Source organism: Nyctereutes procyonoides, unplaced genomic scaffold (genome assembly GCF_905146905.1).
Source record: "Nyctereutes procyonoides isolate TBG_1078 unplaced genomic scaffold, NYPRO_anot_genome, whole genome shotgun sequence".
In the NCBI taxonomy this organism is placed as follows: domain Eukaryota; kingdom Metazoa; phylum Chordata; class Mammalia; order Carnivora; family Canidae; genus Nyctereutes; species Nyctereutes procyonoides.
In genome coordinates this window covers 17,213,252-17,237,131 of record NW_026575133.1, presented here as the reverse complement: position 1 = coordinate 17,237,131, position 23,880 = coordinate 17,213,252, and the positions used below count along the sequence as shown (strand labels likewise).

At 35.8% G+C, this 23,880-nt stretch overlaps 1 protein-coding gene across 1 annotated transcript in view; it reads right to left on the bottom strand.

Moving 5' to 3' along the window:
* NHLRC2 (NHL repeat containing 2) overlaps positions 1-23,880 on the bottom strand; it is a 59,741-nt gene that overhangs the window by 12,352 nt on the left and 23,509 nt on the right. Inside the window, exons 4-9 of the mRNA XM_055345869.1 lie at positions 22,767-22,888; positions 17,944-18,073; positions 5,353-5,452; positions 2,151-2,382; positions 1,447-1,569; positions 94-303 (exon numbers count right to left, since the gene is read on the bottom strand). Of these exons, the coding sequence (XP_055201844.1) occupies positions 94-303; positions 1,447-1,569; positions 2,151-2,382; positions 5,353-5,452; positions 17,944-18,073; positions 22,767-22,888 (917 nt within the window). The remainder of the gene's footprint in view (positions 1-93; positions 304-1,446; positions 1,570-2,150; positions 2,383-5,352; positions 5,453-17,943; positions 18,074-22,766; positions 22,889-23,880) is intronic.

Below are 23,880 nucleotides of genomic sequence, written 5' to 3'. Positions count from 1 at the left end.
GATTTAACCAAAAGTGCCTCCTCCTGTGCTATGAGGACTTTAGTAGCATTCTCAAAATGATACTCTTTAAACTTATACTTTTAGATTGCTTACCACAGAAATCGTTTTTGTTTCTAAATCCATCACTTTAATTTGATGATTATTGGTGTCTGCTACATATAATAACTGGCCATTCTCTCCAACACACAAGCCTCCTGGTTCATTAAAAGTTGACTCGGTAAAGCTGGAAGTGATAACATTACTTGCATCTCCAGTTCCCGCTAATGTTGTGCAGTTTTTTGTTTTCGGATCCACAGCTTTAATCTAAAAAGAAAGAACAATGCAATATGTATCTGAAGATCAATCTCATGTTAGTAGTATAGAAAAGTGTAGTGAAAACAAGCCAGAGAACTTGAGTGCCGTTAACATTCTCAATAAATCTCAGAAAAAGAAGAGGCATTTCCAGGGCACCTGGGTGGCTCAGTCGGTTAAGTGTGCCACTCTTGATTTTAGCTCAGGTAGTGACTTGAGATCCAGGCCTGAGTCAGCCAGGTTCTGGGTTCCATGCTCAATCACAGCAGGGAGTCTGCTTGAGATTCTCTGCCTCACCTTCTCCCCTTTCCCTCCCTCCTACTCACGTGGGTGCTCTCTCTCAAATAAATAAATCTTAAAAAAAGGCATTTCCATATTTTCTTGAAAAGTCAAACATTCAAATTACAGTCTCAGGGGAGATACTACATTCTGAGGGCTAAAAAACTACGTAAAACACCCAGTTACATCTTATCTCCCGGCAGCAATCTTTGATGAAATTATTTCGGGAATCAAAAAAAATTTTAAATGTTATTCTTTTTCCTTACAAAGAGACACAGTTGAAGGGACTTTCTTTTTCAGGAGCATCTAACAAGGGCTTAGAATTGGCCGCTTATGTTAAACCTAATGACTCCCAATTGTGCCTCAATTATGTTAATTTATGGTATCATCACAAGGTATTAACATTTTCCACTAGTTTTTACAGAAAAGAAAAATGCAAGAAAAACGGCAACAGTTGAATAATCTGTGCAAGAGACAAAATTGGAAATGCTGTTGAAAATGGAATTATTTGCTAGCAAGCATTGCAGCTATGCAACAGCTCAAAATTGTTCCTTTGTTAGTTAACATATTAATTTCCCTGCCACCTGCCGTCTTCTTATTTACCCTGTTACTAGGCATCTTTGATGCACCGCAATGCACAATTTTTTGCTGTAGTCAGAGGCAATTTATTTAGTCTCTTCCTCAGCTCCGAGTGCCATCATATCCTCTTTGCAACGAAAGGACTAAGAAAAGAACAGCAAAGGCTTGTACATAGTTGTCAAAGACTGTTACTCTTCTCTACTTTAAAGTGGCAGTTGGAGGAGGCTCACAGAACTTTAAGCTTTTTAAATGCCACAGATGAAAAGCAGGGTATTCTATAATTCTGTTAAGACTCACCTTGTGATTATAAGAGTCTGCCACGTAAAGTAAATTCCTTTTCTTGTCCCAAGTTACTCCAAGTGGGTGCTGAAGCCTGGCATTGACTCCTACTCCATCAACATCACCAAAAGCAAATAAATTCTTAAAAAAAAAAAAGGCAAAAAATTTTTTAATTTAATTTTTTAAAATTAAAATTTTTATAGTGCTACAGAATAGGGTATAAAGTAAAAAGACTATATATGCTACTTAAGCTAAAGAGGAAATGGGTCTGATTTCATATAAACAGGCTTGGGTATTTGATTCAGACAAAAAAATGACAGAATTTTGAACCTGTGTTAATTTGTGGGACTTGGTAGTTTTATTCACATTAATACATATCTGGTCAGGAACAGGTCAAGTCTACTTATCTGGTGCTCTTTCTACCCTACTGTCAAGTATCTAATTTACATTTTCCTCCCCCCTTGGTAATCAATATCTTTTCCTTCTGTTCTTCCTGAAGCCTTGACATTTGGGTAATCAAGTAGAGTCAATTGACTTTTCATAGATGGTTTTATCACTTGTGTTTCTTTATATTCAGATTTCCTTTGGCCTGACTTCCACTTTAACTTATGAACAGGCCAAGAACTGGCTCTCCTGAATTTTATTAATTCTTCACAATTCAAAATATGCAAGCATGGTTAAGGGTTTGGGCATAGCATGCAAAAGTGATTTTCATGTATTACCATGGGATCTCTTTCTCCTCCTACAAGGTGTTTCACTGCTCCGTCTTTCAGTGACACGGTTCTCACTGTACTGCTCTCACTGTCTGCGACAAACAGGCAGCTCCAGGGATCTTCGGGAGCCAGAGAAAGACCTGAAGGCTGGGCAAAGCCTGCCTTGTGAGGATATGCGTTATTTCGGTTCTCTTCATTTCCACTTCCAGCAAACCGAAGGCAGGTTCCTTTTTTCAGCTCACTAAAAAAAGCCAAGTTCAAAGGTGGAATCAGCAGCATTATGTTGTGTCCAGTTTAGTTATTATGAATGTAAGTGATGAAATCGGTGGTGATAAACATTGTTAAAAAACAGACTCGTGACCTTGACCTCAAGTGTGCAAGTCAGCTTTACTTTCCCTATAGTTTTTCTAAATCATTAACTTATTCACTGTGTTGGGACCTTTTTTTTTTTTTTACATACACAAAATTGCAACTATTCTCAATGGCCAGATAGGAAATCCCTGACAAGAATAATGATTATATCATTGATTGGATAGTTGTGTGTTTTTTATTTTTATTTTTCCCCTTCTACAAATGGCCAGAAATAGTACATCTGGATTCCACCTTAACTTCTTAAATCTTTTTTTTTTAAATTTTTATTTATTTATGATAGTCACAGAGAGAGAGAGAGAGGCAGAGACACAGGCAGAAGGAGAAGCAGGCTCCATGCACCGGAAGCCCGATGTGGGATTCGATCCCGGGTCTCCAGGATCGCGCCCTGGGCCAAAGGCAGGTGCCAAACTGCTGCGCCACCCAGGGATCCCCTGGATTCCACCTTAACTTCTTACAGGACCATTATGCTTCCTTAATCAACTGTAAAATCAATTTCTTAGATACAATAGGGAAATTTCTATTTAAAGGAATTTGCAATGATTCTCTTTGTAATAGAAAGTTTTACACTTTGGCTTCTAGGTTTATGCTGGAGGAAGTGGAAGGAAGATGGAGTGGTATGGTGTGTTGAGGGAGGGGAAGAAGCAGACTCAGGATGCAAAATAATGAGATGACATATGTATCATCTCCAGCAGGCAGAAGTCTAAGGTGACCATCAATCACTTACTGATATGTTCCCAATGCTAAGTTAGATGGAGAACAGGGGACAGAGGCAAAGGAATATAGAATGTATAAAATATGGCCACTTATTAAAAAAAACAAAAATGTAATCAGAGAAATACATATGATATCTAATTTGCCAAACAAATGAAAGGTAATTAATGTGAATCTTAATTTCAAATAGGAGTTTCCTTAATTAAATAAAATAAAGAGTGGGGAGAAAAAGTAACTTCTAAAATGTTAGGACTCTACCACTGGAAGATCAGTAATAAAGATCAAGCATCCTTAAAAATTAAAACTATGATACATGTCCATGTGATCCAACTGGACATTTTCCTATTATGAACAAGAGTGACAACTCTACTTATTTGGAAATTTAGCCCACTCTTGACCATATAGGTCGAAAATAGCCATCACTTGAACAGTGTATTCTGGCCATCTCTGTTATTTCTTTCTACTGTTTATAATTATGCCTCATGTTAATGTCTCTGGTCACCTCACTGTTCAGGCTACTATCATCTTTTGCCTGGAGATAATCATAGCCCCCTCACTGCTATCTCTGTCTCTAGTTTTGTCCCAGTCCAAATGCTGCCAGTGTTCTTTCAAAAACACAGATCTAATCATGTCGCTAGCCAGCTCAAAACTTTCCATAAAGGCATGCAGAATAATGTTCACATTTCTTAAAAGGACATAAAAGGCGCTTCACGATCTAGCTTTTACTCACATCAGTGGCGTCATTTCTGACAGTGGAAATGACTCGTGTCATTTCTGAGTGGAAAACCTCCACTCTCCCTAACTCCTACTCCTCTATCTGGTTTTAGTTTAGCAGCTTCTTCCAGGAAGCCTTCTTTGATACTTCATATTTTATTGGTATCAGGTATTCCTCTTTTTTACATAAGGGACAATTTTACTTTAAGGGACAGTCTAGTAGGAAGAAATAGTTATGTAAGCCAATAAGTGCAATCAGAAACAGAGAGGGGGAGAGAGAAAAACTTATCAGGGCAGTTAATATAACTACATAGGGAGTGTAGTGAGATCACAGAGAAAAACATGGTCAGTTCTACCTGGAGTGTTAGGGAGAAGAGGTAACGCTCTACAGAAAGGATATAAGAAACTGTGCAGAGACATTATTTTTTCATCTTTATATCTCCAACAGTGGCAGCAAAATTCCTACATTTGCTGTATAAATCAGGCATGAGGCTGAGCTCTTCATACATACTATTTTCTTTTTTTTTTAATTTTTACTTATTTATGATAGTCACACACACACACACACACAGAGAGAGAGAGAGAGAGAGAGAGAGAGAGAGAGAGAGAGAGAGAGAGAGAGAGAGGCAGAGACACAGGCAGAGGGAGAAGCAGGCTCCATGCACAGGGAGCCCAACATGGGACTCGATCCCGGGTCTCCAGGATGGCGCCCTGGGCCAAAGGCAGGCGCTAAACCGCTGCGCCACCCAGGGATCCCCATACTATTAATTTTCAAATCAACCCTAGGAAGTGGATATAAATAAAGAAACTGAAGCATGGAAAGTTAGATTGGCTCTCCTAAGCTCCCAGAGAATAAGTGGCAGAGGTAGGATTCAATCTCAGGCACAAAACCTGAGCCATGAACCACTCTGCCACACAGTACTTAAATGTTTATATTCATGAGCAGGGCTGTGTGAACTGAATGTGAAGGGGTGAGCGCCCACCAAACATTTCTAGTTCTCTCTCTGGAGGCTTGACAGGACTGATCTTTGCACGTTCTTGGAAGTTAGCAATGGTGGTTACAAGACTTACTCAGGCTGATGAAATGTAAGTAAAAGGGATGTGTGTCACTTCAGAGTAGAAGCTTGAAGAGTCCCTGAACTACTCACCACCTCTCCCTCTGCCAGGATGACTGGTAAAGCTCCAGGTGGTGGCTGCTTCATCAGCCTGGTGGCAGAGGAGCGCTTCCCAGAGAACCTATGTGAGTGGGCAAGAAGCGAACCTTTTCTGATGCTCCTGAGAATCTGAGCTGTCTGTACAGTACCAAAGCTCAGCACATCCTGACTAGCACAGAGGCACTGCAAGAACGGAGACTGGAGGAGAGGGAGTTCTGTGAATTCGTGTTGTTAACCCAAAGAAAGATACTGTCGCTTACTTTTTCTTTGGTAGTCTGCCACAGTCCAGGAGCAGTGCCCATATCTGATGAGTCCCCGCCATGGCTATCCATAGAATGTCATCTCCTCGGACCTCTGAACCTTTATAAAATAAAAAGTAATGATTATATATGTATCTCGTTAATATCAATATTCTACATGTTTCAGATATTTAAAAAATGACAGCAGTATGTTTATAAATCATATTTATAGTTTTAAGTTGTTTTTGAAATTTTTCCATTTTCTTTGTGAAAGGTTTCTTTCTTTAGATTTATAAATTACGTGTAAATTCACAGAAATCCAAAGTATTCTTAATAGCAGGATGTCCCTCTGCATCTCTGGGCACACGGTTTTTAAATATTTGATTTCTTATTTGAGAAAGTAAGTTGACATATACTCTTCACAGAAACTCCACCAGTCAAATACCTAGCAGTAACCACTGAAATCATATGCTTTAATAACAGGTTTTTGAACAATTTTGTTTTTTAAAGATTTTATTTATTTATTCAGAGAGAGAGAGAGAGAGAGAGAGAGAGAGAGAGAGAGAGAGAGAGAGAGGCAGAGACACAGAGGGAGAAGCAGGCTCCATGCAGGGAGCCCAACATGGGACTCAATCCCGGGTCTCCAGGATTACACCCTGGGCCGCAGGTGGTGCTAAACCGCTGTGCCACCAGGCCTGCCCTTGAACAATTTTTCATGAAAAAACCGTATCTTTCAATAGTGTAACAAATATGTATTCCCATTAGGGCACCAAGCTGGCTCAGTTGGTAGAACATGCGACTCTTGGTCTCGGGGTCATGAGTTTGAGCCCCATGTTGGGCATGGAGCCTACTTAAAAGTAAAATATTAAAAAAAAATGTATTTCCACTACAGGATTAGCTAAACTTAGATACACATCACAGTTGCTATTTAAAAATCCATTGTTTCATTGGCTATGAGGCTTTTTCCAAAAAATATAGTTGACATGCAAAAAAGTTAAGACTACAATATATTACAATATAGACTACAATATATAATTGTTTACTAAAACTCGTAAGTAAATTTCTTTCTTAGACTGATATTACAACTTACTACAATGTGACAAGGCTCTATTTCTCAAATTATTTCTACTGTTAAAATATTTATTTTAATTTAGGGGTACCTGGCTGGCTCAGTGGAGCATGTGACTCTTGATCTCAGTCGTGAGTTTGAGCCCCAAGTTGGGTGTGAAGCCTACTTTAAAAAATATATCTATTTTAAACTGTATTCTGAAGCGACTTTTATATATAATTGAGAATTTTTAACTAAAATATTTCGTCAGATATACCTTATGCTAAAAGAAGTATCATGGTAAGGCCATCTTATTTGTATTTTCTTTAACTTCAAGTAGTGTGTGTCCAAATGGAACTTTTCTTCCTTCAAGTATAATACCTTCAAGTATCTTTCAATTTAACAACAAAAATAATATTGACAGTTCTCAATAAATTGCGGTTGCTATGTGCCAAGCACTTTATAGAAATTATCACTCACATTTTTCTCAAACACCCACAGGTACTATGACTAGGCCTTTTTTACAGATGAAGAAACTGAGGCCTTAGAGAGGTTAGGTAACTTGCCAGGACCCCAGCACTAGTAAATGAACTGGAATCTGACACCAGGCAGTCCGACAGAAAAAATCTGTATCACAAGATGCCTCTTTTTCTGTGTTCTTAATTGCTGTCCTATGAAATCTAAGGGAAAGTATTTCAATTTAATTTTTCATAGTTAAGTATTTTTATGAACAAAAATTATATTACAAGTGACAAGGGCATCCATTTGTTCTGGGGACTCAGTCTCTGCTTTATCACCTTGTATAGATCAAAAGCTTTTCAAAATTATTTATTTTGCTCCAGGACAAAGTACACTCACTTTGTGAGGACAAAGTACAAAGGTGATCCATAAGCCAGAAGAAAGGTCTCACCAGAAACCAATCATGCTGGCACCTTGACCTTGGACTTCTAGCTTCCAGAACTGTGAGAAAATAAATTTGTTTTTAAGCCACCCCATCTGTGGTATTTTGTTATGGCAGCCCAAAGTGACTAAGACATTTTCCCTGAGAACAGAAATGAGACAAAGATATCTGCTATCAACACTTTTATTTACCATCATATAAAAGTCCTAATTTGTACAAGAAGCAAAAAATACCCCAAAAGGAAGAGAAGTAAAACTGTAATTATTAGAAGATGACATGCTTTTAAAGCCTCTACCTTGCCAAAGGAGAGCTGTGTTGGTGTATAGCTGAGTGAGAGACCCCATCAGTTCTCCAGTCAGACCAACCTAATTCAACCAGGATCTACTATATGAAAGCCAAACTTCATAGTAGCAAAGTGTGAACAGTTTGTTTGGTTTTGCTCTCTGTGTACTTATTTCCTTTAGAAGCCTGAGGAATGAGAAAAGGTATAGAAGCAAAGGCTGTGTCAAATCAGGAATTCAGGGTCTTGGGATTCCCCGTGACAACTTATGATGACAATGATGACAGTGGGAGGGGAGGGGGTGAGATTGATGACCATCTAGAACACTTCTTATGTTTAAGGCACTGAGCTAATGACCAAGCACCTTACAGGGATTATTTCCTTTAACAACTTTAGCAAGTCTTACTCTTATCATCTCCATAGAAAAGGGTTAAATAATTTGCTGAAACTCACATGGCTAAACCTGGACTAGTTACTCTATTAGTGAGTCTGACTCCAGATTATTAGTGTTCTGATCAGAATGAAGAAACTACAGAAGTGAGCCTGGGTTCTTTTGGTCAAGTCCCTGCTTGGCCTATTGCCTTCCTCCTCCTCCGCCCGATGGATTTAGCTCATGCTTGAGGCTCAGAAGCAAGGATCTGATCAAATCTAACAATGGCTCTCTATTCCAGGATGTGTGCCTAGGTTCACTCCTGTCCTTCCCTCCCTGTAGCCTGTGGAATAGCCTATGTCTGAATAATCTCTTACCAGTATTTTTTCCAATCCCTTGCCTTTCCATTTTTGGGTTGTTTCAGCTTATCAGCAGCTCTTTGTGACTCACAGGATGAAACTCTATATTATAGCAAATACTTCTATGGTCCTTTTTCTATGGGCCAGGCACTATTCTAATTTTTGCAATAAGCTTTTGAGCTAGATACTATTAATATCTTTAAATGAGGAAATTGAGGCATAAAGAGACTAGGCATAAATTCGTCCAAAGTCACACAACTACTAAAATGTAAAACTAATTAGATCCCAAAAGGTCTGGCTCCAGTCAATGCTACGCTGCCTCTCAGGAAGTTTTTACTTGGCCTGATCATTTCACTGAGGGCTGAAGAGTTTGTTCTTGCAGATAAAATGAGAGTTAAAAAAAAAAAAGAAAGAAAGAAAGAAAGAAAAAAAAAGGGAAAAGGGAAAAAGGTAGCCTGGCATTTATAATGTCTACTAAACCAACAAGAATCATATTAATAATTTATACTGTTCACCCTGGATTTTGAAATCTAAAGCACACAATTATATCACCAAGTATGGGTATTAGTTTTGTTCCTTCTAACAAGAATGTAACAGTCATGAACATTTCAATTTTAAATTAAGAGTGCATTTAGTATTACGGATTTTCAGGTCACTTAAAAAAAAAAGACTGTCAAAAGTTTGAAAAGGTTTTGCAAGTATTTTAAAAGGCAATATCTCTCATAATTGTAAGGATTAGTGAAATAATTTTAGAAGATAGGAATAAAATCAGCAAATGAAATATGGAAATAAAATTACCTGCCATCTAGCCTTTAAAAATTCACTGTTATTTTAAGCAGCTATGATAAAAAATAGATCCCAGTGATTAGAACCCTCTAAATAGCATCTATAAAATTGTCCATTTGTATAAATAGATTTTTCTACACTAGTCTCTAAATCTCTTAGGAAGCAAAATCTCAGGCCATTAGAAGAAAGCAGTAAAACCTAACATCCCCTGGGCACAGGAAAAGACCAATCGCAGGGCACAGGAGAAGGGTAGAAGGAAAAACCCTCTCTACCTCTGGGGGAGGGGCAGAGAACTATTTTAGGCCAAAGACCCCATACTGATTGATACCAATATAGGTTTCCCACTGCTGGGGAGAAGCAGAAAACTCCTCAAAACCACTCAGTGTTTAGCTGCCAGAGAGAGAAGGAATGGGGACAAACAAAAAAACTCCTTTCATGGAGGCAGGGACACAGGGTCTCTCCAAGACTGAGGCTAACTGGAATAGAATACCTTCTTAGGCCCAGTGCAGCCTGGTACAGAATAAACAGCAGCAATCTATCTTCGGAGAACTGCAAGAGTGCAGAGACACAAGCCTTCCATGGCTCAGCTGTGCAGGATAGCTGAAAGTTGATGGTGTACTGACACTGAGAAAAACGCTCCAGCTACAGGCCCCCATGCTAAGGCAACTGCAACCACTGCAAGAGGAATCCGAAAGCTATGATAAACTGACAGTAACCACAGCAATAATAAAACCCAGACCTAGCCTAGGTTCTGACTAAATTGTCTCAACCTCCCTTATGGCATAAACACTACTGATCCTATCAGCCTCTGGAGTTCTATTCAAAATTACTGGAATATAATTAAAAAATGAGAAGACACACATAAAAGCAAAGCAGAACAAAACAAAACCACCCAAACCAAAATCCCATTTTCAAGAGATAAAGCAATCAACAAACAGACTCAGCAACAACCTGAAATTTAGAATTGTATCACATGGACTTTGAAAGAACTAAACTTTCTATGTTAAAGAATCTAGAAAAAGTGGGCAGCCCGGGTGGCTCAGCAGTTTAGCACACCCAGGGTGTGATCCTGGAGACCCAGGATTGTGTCCCACGTCGGGCTCCCTGCATGGAGCCTGCTTCTCCCTCTGCCCGTGTCTCTGCCTCTCTCTCTCTGTCTCTCATGAATAAATAAATAAAATCTTAAAAAAAAAAGAATCTAGAAAAAGAGGTAGCCAACATACCAAAATAGATGAAGAATTTAAGCAGATAGATGGAATCTATAGGAAATACTAAAATGGAAATGCTATACAGAAAAGAATCTGTGATAAAAATTTCCTTCAATAGGCTCATCAGTTGACTAAACACAGCTGAGGAAACAATGACCCTAAAGATAAATCAATATAAATTATCTGAACTGAAACACACAAAAAAAAGGTGAAATAAAACAACATGGTATGTAAAAGTTGCTGGATAGAACGTATCAGAGTCTGACATATAAGTAACTGAAATCCCAGAAAGAACAAGATAGGAACAGAAAACATATTTGAAGAGATGATAGGTGACAATTTTTCCACAGATAATGAAGGACACAAAACTATAGACTAAAGAATTCTAACCTCATAACTCCTAGACGTATTGGTCAAACTGCTGAAAACCAAAGAGAAAATCTTGATGACAGCCAAAGAAAAAATGCACTTTATATATATTAAGAAACTATGAAAAAAATTATACCTCTTGTTTAAAACTATGTAAGTTATAAGATAATGGAATGACGTCTTCAAAGCGTGTATGTGTGTGTGTATAAAGTCAATCCAGACCTGCATATGGAGTAAAAAAATGTCTTTCAAAAATGAAGGCTAAATACTTTTTCAGACATCCCACCTCCAATCCCCCACTTAAAGAAGGCCAAGAGAAATTGGTGTCAGCAGATACATGCCTCAAGAAATGTTACAGAAGTTCTCTAAGCTAAAAGAATATTATTCCAGAAGGACACTTGGGAATGGGACTCTAAGAAAACTATTTTGAAAACAGTTTGGCAGTTTCTCATAAAACTAACACACACACTTACCATATGACCCAGCAATTTCAATTCCTAAGCATCTACCCAAGAGAAATAAATACATATATCCACATAAAAACCTGTACACAAATGTTTACAGAGGTTTTAGTCATAATTGCCAAAAACTACAGATATCCAAAACAACTCTCAACTAGTAAATTAATATGCAAATAGTGATGCAGCCATACAATGGAATACTACTTAAAATTAAGAGAACAAATTGCTGATATAAGCAACAGGGATGAATGTCAAAAGCACATTATGCTAAATGGAAGAAGCCAGACATAAAGACTATACTGAGCAACAAGAAATAGAGGATTGTTGCCAGCAGGAGGAGTGGGCAGTAGAGATGGTAGGAAGGAGAGACTGAACAAAGGGTCATGAGAACTTTTTGGGCTGATAGAAATTTATCTTGATTGTAGTAATGGTTATAAATGTGTATATGTTTGTCAAAATACGTAGAACTTATTTCTAATAAGGGTGAATGTCACTTTCTATAAGTTATATCTTATATATATTTTATATTTATATTAAAAAAATCTTATAAATACAAAGTCAATGTGATAATAAAAGACTCTTCTCTCAAACTTTAAATATAAAACTACAATTGTTTTTAACAAAATAAGAAGTCATATTGTAAAAAATTTATTCCTAAAAAGAAAAATCTATCACTTGATTATCTTAGAGGTATATTATAACATATTAATGGAAGTCAGAGAAGCATATTATCTAAGCACATAAGAGTTATCTAAGCACCAACATGAGATTTTTAAGCTAGCACACCAAACAATTGGATTTCAATCATTTAAGGTTGGGTAAGAACAGCTAAATTATCAAATGCTGATTAAAGGGCCAAGGATGGTTAATGGGATTCAGGCATATTGTCCTTTCCAAAAATTATTCTAAATCAGGTAAAGTCTAAAGCACTTAGAGACAGGCAGGGGTTTTGACCTTTCTGATAAAAAATCTCTTAGAAACATGGCAAGCATTCTGAAAAAAATATAAATTTATTGTAGTAATTATTTTTAGTGCATTATGAAGCTCTGACTATATTCACAGTGATAATAAAAAAATTAACTATGATGAAACAATCTTCGGTACAAATCATTTTATGTTAATTATTTTTATGCTTTTATTACTGATAAAAATATGAATGGCATGATTGGGCTATTCAGTCACTATTTAAAATACATACATACATATACATGTTACATACATATTTAAAACAGATATTCAAGTACCTTTCACGTTATCTCTTGAAGTATGTTGTTTATTAACTGGGCCTCTTGATAAGATACTCAATTATGATTTGTCCTCATTATTTTTCATTCTTTTTACTTAATCTATGGCTTTCTTTTTAAAGTTCAATTTTTAATTTAACATAAAAAAGGATACATGTTATATACAAAGTTTAATAACTAAAACTCAATGTGCACACCACTAAGCTGAAGACGAAGAGTACTGTCTGAAAATCTTATGGTTCTCTCCCATGATCATATCACCTCCTTTTCCCACAAGGAACCACTGATCTAAAAATTTGTGTTTTTCATTTTTTTCTTTGCTTTTTCAATTTTACCATGTCTCAATGGATCTTTCAATGGATAGCTGACCCTTGAGAACAGGTTTGAATACATGGGTCCACTTATATAAAGATTTTTTTCTACCAAAACAGTATAGTACTGTGCTGTACAGGATCTTGGCATCAAGTCATTCATTAAAAAATGTATCAAAACATAAATACATTTATTTATATCTATGTGTGCATATGTGTTTCATATTATGTATTTCATCAAAACACAATCCTGTAGGACTTGTTACCATTTTTATGATAGGAACTTGCTGGTAGTTTAATCATTACCTTATAAATAAATTTCTTTACAGATAATTAATACTTTTTTCCAAAATATCAAGTTTGTTTTAAGCTCCTTGATAATTTGAATATCATAACTGATTATATTTGCTTTGTTTTATTACCAGAAACCTTAGATTATCTTTAGCAAAGTATAATGAAAGCATGCATTCATTTTTTGGTATTAGTACAGCTGCATCTCTTTTCTACCCTGTTTCCTGTTGCTTCAATTTCTTTATTTTAAATTTATTAGTGTTTGTTTCTTTGTAAGCTACCTGAATCCTTTGTGGAAATAAAAGTATACGTAAATGGAGTAGGATCCATTACTGGTGGATGGGTCTTGTATACTATACTGTATTTTCTCTTATTTTTTAACATTTTCTTTTCTCTAGCTTACTTTATTGTAAGAATATATAACATATATAATACACAATATACACATCAATCAACTTTATGTTGTCAGTAAGGTTTCCAGGCAACAGCAGGCTATTAGTAGTAGTTAAGTTTTGGGGTAGTCAAAATTACACACAGATTTTTCTTCCCCACAGAAGAGTCAGCACCCCTAACTCCCCCCTTGTTCAAAGGTTTGTTGTATAGTCTTGCTTCCTATTCAACTTTCTGTAAAAGAAATCATATTGTAGGTCTCTTCTGTAACTCGGTTTCTTACTCAGATGCCTAAGACTTGTCCGCAAATGCTAGCTGTAGCTGTGGTCTGTTATTTGCACTGCAGGACAGCCTAATGTATGAAGACATTACAACATTGAATCTATTTCCCATGTTTTCCTCCTGATAATTCTGTCCTCTCTCAAATTCCTAACTATGGTAGAACTTCAGAAATATTGTCTTAATGTACTAAAAAACTTAAGTGTTTACAAGAACCATTTTTATCAGCCAGTCCCCTTCCAGTTGCTTTTTTTTTTTTAAGATTTTATTTATTTATTCATGAGAGAGGCAGAGACAGAGGCAGAGACAGAGGCAGAGGGAAAGGGAGAAGAGGCTCCATGCAGGGAGCCCAGTGTGGGACTCGATCCCGGGACTGTGGGATCATGCCCTGAGCCAAAGGCAGATGCTCAACCGCTAAGCCACCCTGGTGTCCCTCAAGTTGCATTTAATTCCACATCTATTTAAACCAGTTGTACGATTACATAATTTATATGTACAGCAACCAATTCAATATGAATGCAAAGTTGTTTTTATGAAAACAAAGTTGTACACTTTGGAGAAGACCTAATAAAATCAAGTATCTAAGTCAAATTGTTGAACTAAGTGTGGAAAGACAATTCTCATGACACTTCAAGGAAACCAAAGCAATATATTTTGAGTGGTATAATACCCATCAGAGGCTACGTGAAGAAAAGGTTTTGGTTCTACATCAAAAGATTGGCTAAAAAATGTACATTTATAGTTCTTAGAAGAAAGCATTTTTACTTTTATGATTCCCAGATTTTATTTTATTTTATTTTATTTACATTTTTTAAATTTATTTATGATAGTCGGGGGGGGGGGGAGGCGCAGAGACATAGGCAGAGGGAGAAGCAGGCTCCATGCACCGGGAGCCCGACATGGGATTCGATCCTGGATCTCCAGGATCGCGCCCTGGGCCAAAGGCAGGCGCCAAACCGCTGCGCCACCCAGGGATCCCAATTCCCAGATTTTAAAGTTTTTTTTTTTCCTATGTGGATCAATTATCACAGTTAATTACACCAGTAATGGATCCTACTCCATTTACTTATACTTTTATTTCCACAAAGGATTCAGGTAGCTTACAAAGAAACAAACACTAATAAATTTAAAATAAAGAAATTGAAGCAACAGGAAACAGGGTAGAAAAGAGATGCAGCTGTACTAATACCAAAAAATGAATGCATGCTTTCATTATACTTTGCTAAAGATAATCTAAGGTTTCTGGTAATAAAACAAAGCAAATATAATCAGTTATGATATTCAAATTATCAAGGAGCTTAAAACAAACTTGATATTTTGGAAAAAAGTATTAATTATCTGTAAAGAAATTTATTTATAAGGTAATGATTAAACTACCAGCAAGTTCCTATCATAAAAATGGTAACAAGTCCTACAGGATTGTGTTTTGATGAAATACATAATATGAAACACATATGCACACATAGATATAAATAAATGTATTTATGTTTTGATACATTTTTTAATGAATGACTTGATGCCAAAATACTGTTTAGTAAACACAACTGTAAGAACAAATATTCTGTGATGCAATTTCCTCATACTTGGCAAATCTAATCTAGGATTAGATTTTAGAGTAATTTCAAGTAGTGGCTCTAAAATGTTTTTGGGTAATGTATAACTTTGAAATTCTGATGAGAATCTGATCAATTGCCCCAAATCTAATATAGAATTTCTGGGAAGTTTAAGTACCTGAAAAAGCCTAACCAGGAATCCCTGGGGTATAACTCAAGGTTAAAAACTGTTGGACTAGAATAGTCATTGTGATTATAAGTCCTTCAAGATATAATGCTTGAAAACCATTTTCTCTTAGCAGTTTGAAAGTTGTTAAGCTTAAGTGCATTCAAGAGTACTACTTTTGCCAAGTACCTGGAGCAAAGCTATTCTGAGCTGTAAGTGAAATGTGGAGCCATATGTTCTTAATGATCTGTTGAGCTAAGGTAAGTCTCACTTCCTTTACTGAGAACTGAGCTTAATAAAGACATGAGTCTCAGCATATTACTCCAGTTGGAAGCTGAGAGAGTACTTTGTCTATAGAGCCAAGATTTCCTTAGAAAACAATTTGGGTACATTCTCAATAGGAAATAAACAACCAGAGATTCCATGCTACAAAGTATGAAAAACTTTTAGCCTAGAAAAAAAATATTTAAGTAAATCCGACTAAATAAAGTATCCAGTAAAGTACATCCTATTTTTAAGCAATATAAACTGATTTATGTGATAGACTGAATTACTAGTCTTACTTCTTCACTTCTCTGTTCCATTATACATCCACACCCCTTTCATGGCCTCATTGTAGGCAAAGTGCATAGCCCTGTCCCATGACTTTGAGCTTAGTCATGTGACACATCTAATAAAATATAGGTAAGCAGATCCCACGTGAGCAAAGGCTTAAAATGTGTGTAACTGGGCTTACTCTCTTGTGTTCCTGCCTTTTGCCAAAAGAATATGCCTCAGACAGCTACTGGTTCAAAGAAGTTGAGAAACAAATGGGGCAGATCTAGACCCAAACAACATCTTGGAACCAGGCCCAGGCTTAGCCTTGATCAGCTGAACCCCAATCCTATCTGAGAAATAAAGGTTTAGGTTTGTATGAGTGTTTTGGGATGATTTATTATGAAGTGTTACTGTGGCAATTATTAACAGATACAGCAAACAGAAACTGTAATTTGCAAAAATGTAAATATCTATAGCTGAATTGCTATATGCACTATTAGCTTTAAATCCCGGGGGGGGGGGGTACATACTAAGGAGAGACCATTTTTTTACCATGAGGGAGGGTAACAGCATATCAAAGTAACAATTCTCATCCACTTTGACTATTTTACTGAGAGAGATGTTTCCCTATTTTTCTATCTATAAGATTTATGTTCAAATAGTTCAGTGTATCAATAGTTCAGTGTACTCTTGCCAAGGAGGCAGGACTGATAGATGGTCCTGGTGGGGATGAATATTTTTAATTATTTAGAATTGTGGGTGTATGGTAACAAAAAGAAGACTGAACTGTAGCTGGCTTTACTATGTTTTACAATTCTCTGCATATATTCCCTTACTGATTGTACCTGGGACACACTGCTCCCTCTCCCTTCGAGCCACTAAAACAACTCATGATTAGGACACAGAATTCCAAAAATAAAAGTCTCAAAAGTAACATATGCAAAATACCTAAGTTCTTATTAAGTGCAGTAATACTAGAGTTCATTCAATTATTTGATATTAAAAGTCTTATAAAGATAATCACAATGGAAAAAATGAAGGTCTTAGAATTATAACCAAATTAACATCACAATAGGAAATTATCTCAAATGTAAAGCCATTAAACCAAGCCCGTGCTTATTCACCCTATAAATATAATTCAAATCATACAAACCATCTAGTCCCAAATTCCATTTTCTTTTTTTTTTTAATTTTTTTTTAATTTTTTTATTTATTTATGATAGTCAGAGAGAGAGAGAGAGAGAGAGAGAGAGAGGCAGGGACACAGGCAGAGGGAGAAGCAGGCTCCATGCACCGGGAGCCCGACGTGGGATTCGATCCTGGGTCTCCAGGATCGCGCCCTGGGCCAAAGGCAGGCGCCAAACCGCTGCGCCACCCAGGGATCCCCAAATTCCATTTTCAATGTATTCTACTAACTTTCTTTTTTCATTACTCTGGTTTTAGATCTGTAGATAACTATCTCAGAATCACTGGGGGCCAATGAAAAATAAAGAGTACTAATGCTCCTACATTATATTTTAGTCAATTAATATAGATAAGATTATAAAAATAATGTAAATATCTCATTGTAAATACCTACATAATTCACTAAAGTTTTTTAATTACCCAAAAGTAGCTATCCTATTTCAGTACAAATTTTAATAATCTATAAAAAGCAACTATCACGTCTTGATTTCTTTTCAAATTAGAGTAAATAAAAAGGACATTGTTAAATAGCATAGTTCATGAATAATCATCTGAAGTTCTGAAACTACAGTCTTTCCAATTTAAGAATATTCAGAACTATTAATTGGAAACTGCAGCTACGACAAAATTCTTTAACCTCAGAGTAATATATAGTCTATTGTGTGTATAAAATGTTACATATAATATATACTGTAACTTACATATATTACTGCTGGCTTTATTGTTACACAATTAACAAATCCCACCATAGGTAACAAAAATATAAAATAACTAGCAACTAGAATTAATCCAAATGATGTCCCCCAAATATTTTAAAAATCTTACATTTATTAAAGGAAAAGTAACTTATATTTACTACTAAAAGTTTACATACCTGACATTCCAAAAACTACATCCCAAGGGGAACTAATGGGTTGTTCTTCTCCTGGAGCTCCACCTTCTTTATCTGTACCTTGAATTCCAATGCCGGCTACAGTGCTCACCCTCTCAGCTTCTAGATCAATCTACAAAAATCAACATGTTTTATGAAATGCATGTTACTTTTTTTTTCCTTTTGGTACCTGAAGATTTCCAACAGAACATACAGAAAGTTTCTGCAACACAAATACTCTTTAAATAAAAAGTTAAAAGAAAAAGGCTAATCAAGTATAGGGTGAGCTTGTTATTCAAATGCACAAAACTCAGTCCTTTTCATTTCCCCTTCCATTCATTCCCCCTCCCTCACCATGGCCTCTACCAGGATTGGTGTTGATGTCATCCTAACTATAAAATATGTTAAAAGAAAGTGAAATTTGAAATTTCAAAGCAAAATCTAGAAAGGTGCATGTTTCTTAAAACTAAATGTATGTATTTCAATTATGCTTGTCTAGTACTTGACAAATACAGAGCTTAATATGTGCTAGGCATTGATCCAAGAATCATCCATCCATCCTTCCTTCCTCATAATAATCCTATGATTAATATTGAGGAAATTGAGGCACAGATCATAAAGCAGCTTTCCCAATATCCCATAGCTGGTATGTTGAGATCTAGGATTTAAACCCAGGCAGTTCTAGCTCTACTACATTATACTGCCTCTACTTTATAAACTAAGATAATGAAGTCTACTGAAACAAGATGCTTTGGTTTTCAACTCCTGAGACCTTCCCCCAACATTTTACCATGAAAATTATCAAACAAACATAAAAGTTGAAAGAATTTTGCGTCAAACATCCATACACCCACCACTTCATATAAACATTTCACTTACCTGCTTTATCATGTATCTTACTGAGCTGTCCCTCAATTCATTTACACTTTTTGATGCATTTCAACATAAACTGTAAACAAGAGTACACTGACCCTAAATATCTCTGCATACTTAAAATTAACAAGAGTTCCATATTTTTTAGTTCCTTTTTTTCTTGAGGCAAAATTTGCAATGAAATGCACATACCTTAAATGTATCATTCAATGAATTCTCATAAATGCATTCCTCTGTGTAGCCTCAACTTACATAAAGATATCAAATGAGATCTTCATTCTGTTAAGTCCCCTTAAGCCTCCTTCCAATCACTCCTACCCCCAGAGGCAGAGTACTGTTTTTCCATCATGGATCTCTTCTAAGACTTCAGATAAACTGAACCAAAAAGCACGGACTCTTGCGTGTGAGCCTTTTACCAAACAGGTTTCTGAGATTTATTCATCTATAAGTAGTTTGTTCAGTATTCCATCATAGGAGTATGCCACAGTTCATTAACTTATTTTTCTACGGATGGATACTTGGACTATTTCCAGTTTGGGGCCTTCAAATAGAGTTGCTTTCAATATTCTTGTATATAAGCCTTTTGGTGAATGTATTTTTTCACTTCTTTTGTGTACATACCCAGGACTATATAGGGCAGGTATAGGATTAGTTTGATTAAAACAAAACAAAACTGCCAGGTTTTTTTTCCCCAGTGATCTATCATTTCTGAATTTCCACCAACAATGTATGCAAGTTCCAACTGCTCTACATCCTTGTCTTGTCCACCTACGGTGTTGTCTTTTATTTTTGGTCAGTCTTTTTAATTTTAACCATTACAGTGGATGTATTTCACTGTGATTTCTTTTTTTAAGATTTGTGTGAGAGAGAGAGAGAGGAAGAGGAGGTGAACACAAGCAGAGGGGGCAGCAGAGGCAGAGGGAGAAGCAAACTCCCCACTGAGCAGGGAGCCTGATACAGGGCTCCATTCCAGGACCCTAGGATCATGACCTGAGCCGAAGGCAGATACTTAACAGACTGAGCTATCCAGGTGCCCCTTTCATTGTGGTTTTACTTTGCATTCCTTTTTAATCTGTGATATTGATTACTTTATGAGTTTGTGGCCATTCTTACATCTTTTGAAAAAATGTCTTTAAATCTTTGCCACTTATTTGTAGGAAACTTTATATTTCATGGATTCTAATCCCTTCAGATATGTTTTGTAAATTGTTGTGACTAATTTCTGACAGCCTGTAGCTTGTCTTCATTTTCTTAATAGTAAATTTTAAGAAGGTTTAAATTTTGATATATTCAAATTTATCATTTTTTTTCTTTTAGGATTTTTCTATGTTCGGTCTTTATGAAACGTTTCCAATCTGCAAGTCACAAAAATTCTGTTTTCTTCTAAAAAAACTTTATGGTTTTAACATTTATATTTAGGTCTCTGATGAATACTGAATTGATGTTTGTATTTGATGTGTGAAGTAGGGGTCATGTTTCTTTTTTCCTTACATATGAGTATCTGGTTGTTCAAGTACAATATGCAGAAATGATTTTCCTTTCTCCCTTGATTATTTTGATGCTTTTTGAAAAATTAAGTAACTGTGTAGGTTATGAGGTTACCTCTGGACATTCTATTCTTTTTTACTGAACTATACATCTATCCTTGTAAAAGTACCACACTGTCTTGACTAGTGTAGTATTAGAGTAAGTCTTGAAATTAGATAGTGTCTTTTAACTTTGTTTTTCCAAGATTGTTTTAGATACAGTAAACCTTTGTTCTGCCACCTCCAAGTAAAAATATTGGAACCTGCTTGTCAATATCTTTAAAACAAACAAACAAACAAAAGAGCCTGATGGAATTTTGATTGAGATTGCATTGAATCCACAGATCAATTTGGAGAGAATGGATATTGAGCCTTCCAATCCAATTACTGGATTATTTTTTTTCTTAGTAATGTTAGAGTTTAAGTATACAGTTCTTGCATGTATTTTGTTAAATTTATTCTATGTATTTTTTATTATTGTAAATAAAATTTAAAAATTCCAACCTAATTTATTATTACTAGTATATAAAAATACTGTTCATCTTTTTATATTGACATTGTATTCTGCAACCTTCCTAAATTCATTTATTTGTTCAAGTAGTTTTTTTATAGATTTCTTAGAATTTTCTATGTATGTGACATGCAATTGGCAAATAGACAGTTCTTCTTTTTCAGCGTATGCCTTTTCTCTTTCCTGCCTCATCACAATGGCTAGTACTTACACTGGGGGTAACTTTTAACAGGTGTGGTGAGAATGGTGATCCTTCCCTTGTTCCCAGGCTTGGAGGAAAAACATTCACTATTTCACATTAATCAGAGTTATAAGCTTCTTATAGATGTTCTTTATCATATTGAGGATACTTGTTTCAAGTTTATTAATTTTATCATAAATAGAAAAACATTAACAAGCATTTAATATCTAATCTAGCAAAGCAATCATAGTTATTATCTTTTATTCTGTTACTATGGTGAGTTACATTGATTTAAGCAGTATCCTCTTACATTATTTTTAGTGGCTGTTCTATAATCTCCTGAAATTGTAAAGAATATTCATCAATGTAACCTTATTTGTATTTTAACTGAGCCCAATCTGCAAAATACAACAGGCAGCTAGGGATGGGCCCTTGAAATCCATCTTGATTTAAAAAATATATCAAAAACTGTTAAGATAATTCCTCTTTGCAAAAAGCCACAGGTCCAGATGATGTTACAGAGGAGTCTTAATGAATATTCAAAAACCATTAATTCCTATATTAGACAAATTATTCCAAAAAACAGAAAAGAGAGCAAAAACTAATTAGCTCGTTTAATGAAGTTGGTGTGACCTTGATTCCAAAATCAGGTGAGAACAGCATAAGAAAATATAGAGCCATTTAATTTGTGAACATGAATTTTAAAATATTTAATTCAGGATAATCAAATTCAGCTGACTTTTATTTTTTTATTTTTTTTTTAATTTCTATTCATTTATGATAGTCACACAGAGAGAGAGAGAGAGGCAGAGACACAGGCAGAGGGAGAAGCAGGCTCCATGCACCGGGAGCCCGACGTGGGACTCGATTCCGGGTCTCCAGGATCGCGCCCTGGGCCAAAGGCAGGCGCCAAACCGCTGCGCCACCCAGGGATCCCTCAGCTGACTTTTAAAAAAATTACTAAAACGATAAAAGTTTTAAGAATGATTGGTTACCTCTGGGGAGATAGAACAGATGATATGAACCTTTTTTACCTTTATGTATTAGTTCTTTTTTATTTTTTTTTAAGATTTTATTTATTTATACCTGAGAGACACACACACCGAGAGAGGAAGAGACACAGGCAGAGGGAGAAGCAGGCTCCATGCAGGGAGCCTGACGTGGGACTCAATCCCAGGTCTCCAGGATCACACCCTGGGCTGAAGGCAGCACTAAACCGCTAAGCCACCCGGGCTGCCCATATTAGTTCATTTTTAATAACTTTTGGAATGAGGTAAAACAAATTTTAAGACTGACTGATACGTATTTCCAGGTAAAGCATAAGAGCTGAAGGGAGGTGGGAGTGGTATGTTTTTTTCTGTTTTTTTTTTTGTTTGTTTGTTTGTTTTAGGTTTGAGGAAATTTTAACCAAAAAAAGGACAAAGCTTCACTCTGTAAACAGTGGTTAGAAAATACCTCCAAATAAGGAGCTTTGGGGGTGATTAGGCACTTTGAAACAAAGGATAAAAAAAGGACTTGATTGGTAGGTTTGTCTTCTGTGACAACTACAGGCTGATACACAGGAAATTAAGACACCTAAGAATAAAACTAAAGCAGTTAACTCTGAAAAAAGTGTAACAAAGAGGATTTGAAGGATTTAAGCATCACCCTCTCATTTCAAATATTTAATGTAGCAAGTAAATATAATTTTTTTCCGATTAGAAGTAGTAAAAGTTTACTTAAAATTGAAAATTACCTTTCTTATAAGGTGGTTTTCAGTATCTGCTACGTATATGATATTATTCCTTATAGCTACACCCTGTGGTGAGTTAAAAGTTGACTCTGAAAATATTCCATCTTTTCTTCCAGGGTTGGGTCCTAAAAGACAAGATAGTCACAAGACAATTTTTTTCCACTTAAAAATTTATCTCAAAGTAAACCCCCCTAAAATATATTTTTCTCCCCCCCCCTTTTTTTAATTGTATCTATAGGGAAAGATGGATGTCAGTTGAACCTATTGTAATCATTTTACAACATATGTAAATCTTGCCAAAATAAATAAAATTTGTATTTAAAACTGGGATTTTAATATAAGTAGTATGATACTTCCACATAAAAACTGTTTCCCAAGATATGTTTTTTTCAAGAATAAGTTTTGCTAATGACAGGGCTCATTGGATAATGGTTACTTTAGTAGTATCCATCAGAAGAGAATATTTTTAAAATTATCTTAATTATCTATTACCTAGACTAGAAAGCATTAAAAATAATTTTAATCTTTTCACATCTAGATGAATGACTTAACAATTTTGGAAGATATACTCCCTTGATAATACATTGAAAATTATGAATTCTTTCCTCAGAAAAATATATGTGCCCGTAAGATGTCACAAACAATTTCACGGGATTCCTAGATCCTGAAGGCCATTCAAGCATTTCTTACTAGCCTATGTACCTCAGGTTAAGAAACCATCATATTTACTACTTCACTTTGTCACAAAGTTCTACAGTATCCTATAAACACATGGAGAAACAAAGAATGATACGGGTCTAATGGCCTACTTCTCAGCTTCTCTAATACAGGCAGAGTTTCAAGGGTGGAGAGTACACAACATAAACATGTAACTGTTACTTCTGTGACCAGAGAATAAGCCATTCAAAGCCTCTAAGTCAGCACTCCCAAACTACACTTTGCAGAACTCCACTGTCCTAGATGTTAGTTAGTAAGAGAAGTAGTATAATGTAGTGGCTAGGAACATGAACTCAAGAATCCAAGTGACTTAGTTTAAACTCTACCTTCTTCCTAGCTGATGATCTGAACTTGTTCTTTATATCTCAGTTTCTCTTCCGTAAAATGGAACCTATATATA